Raw genomic sequence first — 2,012 nt, 5'->3', positions numbered from 1 at the left:
CTTGAGCCCAGGAGTTGGAGGTTGCTGTGAGCTGAGATGCCACGGCACTCTACCCAGGGGGATAGCTTGAGGCTCCTGTCTCAAAAAAAGAAAAAAAAAACAGCCAGGTGTTGTGGCAGGCACCTATAGTACCAGCTACTTGACAATCACTTAAGCCCAAGTAGTGGAGGTTGCTGTAAGCTGTGATGCCATAGCACTCTACCCAGAGTGACATAGTGAGACTCTGTTTCAAAAAAAGAGAGACTACTGTGGCCCCATACTGCAGGGGTGGGTGGCCTCAGGGAATGGGCACTGAATCAGTGTGTGCCCTAAAAGATCTTCGTCACAACAGCTCTGTGGAAAAATGGGTCACTCTCATACCAACCTTAGGACCCTGGCCCCTCTGAATGGCAGATGACCAAATGCTCCTCCTCCTCCTTGAATCACAGGGTATGGTTCTGGCTCCAGAGGATACAGTTGCTGTCTCTTCACATGCAGGCCACTGGTCATGGGCACACTTGTCAGGTACTCATAATCAAGCTTAGCTGAGCGAGCCTGACCTCTGTCACCACAGTAGGCTCTAGGGAGAGACGAAAGAGACCCACCAGGCTCTTCACAGGACAGCCTGCACCAAGAAGGCAGAGTCAGAGCATCCTCACATGTTCTCTTATCCTCCACTGACGCCTGGCTACAGAAGCAGGGAAGGAGAGGCTGAGCTGCTCCCTGAGTGAAGGCACCTAGTAGGGCAACAGACTGGCTTCCCTCAGAAGGCAGAGAGAAGGATAGCCAGAAAGCCCTGGAGAACCTTGGACAGGAGCCCCACCAATCACAGCACAAGCTATGCCCATAGACCCATCTAGGGAGATCTGAGGCCTGCTGGAGAATTAGTCACAGGAACAGTCCCAGGCAGCTGATCCATAGGCTGACCAACCAGTAGCCACCATGTGGCGTGGCATGGAGACTCCAGATGTTCAGCTCTTGGAGCTGGGAATACAAATTAGGAAGGTAGGTAGCTGTGAGTGCACCAAGAGAGGGCACACACACAGTGCCTGGGCCAAAAGGAGGGAGAAAAAGAGCCCCTCAAAAGCAGGAACTGGGGCCATGAGTGAGGGGTGACCAGGAGTCCTGAGACTTAAAGAGCCAGGAAGGTATAGACTGGATCAGGAAGATCCACATAGCAAAGTGGGCAAGTGGCAAGGGGCTGGTCTTCTGAGAGCAGCCATGAGGCAGTGCTGGCCCTGTTGCCCAGGGGCTCAGTGCACTATCAGCTGTCAGGAAGGCTGGCTGTAGCCATGGCTGAGCCCACTGAAGGTGCTACCTAAGGGCAGGTGCATGGAAAGGGAGGCTGAAATCTCAGGACATGAAAACCGTGCTCTGTCAACACAGCCTTTAATTCTGTTTCTCTGGTTGGCTTCCCTGAGGGTCTCAGAGAGCTCCCTGTGGGCATTCAGTCCATGTTGACCCCTGCTTAGGGCAGAGGCTGCTGGGTGGGCAGTAACTCTATGAAGGAGCAGGAAGAGCAGCAGGGAATCAAGGGCTCAGTGTGGCTTGCAGAGACCTCATGGGGGGTCACTGTGACCCATGTCCACAGAGTGCCTGACTGAAGAGTCCTCGCTCTGGGACATGTTTTCATTTTTGAAGGAGGCCTCAACCTCGCCCTCATCCTCATACTTGTCCTCTTCCTCATCCTCAATCTCAATCCTGTCATAGTCCTTGCTGTCTTTGATGTTCACTGTTTCCTCAGACTTGGGGGCACTGGAGCCCACATCAATGCCAGAGGACCCAGAAAGCTTGCGCTCCACCAGGTTCACGGGCATCTGGTCCTCAGCTGTCACTGGCTCCTGAGAGCTGAGCTGCTGGCTGGCCAGCACGTCAGTGTGGAAGCTGTGGTGGGACTCCACAGCCTGGGGTTGGTCCTTGTCAGTGGCCAGCTCAAGCTGCACAGAGGGGACCTTCATGGAGGAGACCTGCGCGGAGGGGTGCTTTGTGGAGGAGACCTGCGCGGAGGGGTGCTTTGTGGAGGAGACCTGCGC

At 54.7% G+C, this 2,012-nt stretch overlaps 1 protein-coding gene across 1 annotated transcript in view; it reads right to left on the bottom strand.

Moving 5' to 3' along the window:
- Positions 1-1,538: 1,538 nt before the first annotated feature.
- The window catches only part of CCDC116 (coiled-coil domain containing 116), a 4,539-nt gene continuing 4,065 nt past the window's right edge, over positions 1,539-2,012 (bottom strand). Inside the window, exon 5 of the mRNA XM_003801724.1 lies at positions 1,539-2,006. Within this exon, the coding sequence (XP_003801772.1) occupies positions 1,539-2,006 (468 nt within the window). The remainder of the gene's footprint in view (positions 2,007-2,012) is intronic.

Source organism: Otolemur garnettii, unplaced genomic scaffold (genome assembly GCF_000181295.1).
Source record: "Otolemur garnettii isolate 467f Iridium unplaced genomic scaffold, OtoGar3 scaffold00218, whole genome shotgun sequence".
Lineage (NCBI taxonomy): Eukaryota > Metazoa > Chordata > Mammalia > Primates > Galagidae > Otolemur > Otolemur garnettii.
Note: the sequence above shows the minus strand (reverse complement) of the source record. Positions and strands in the feature narration are given on the sequence as shown.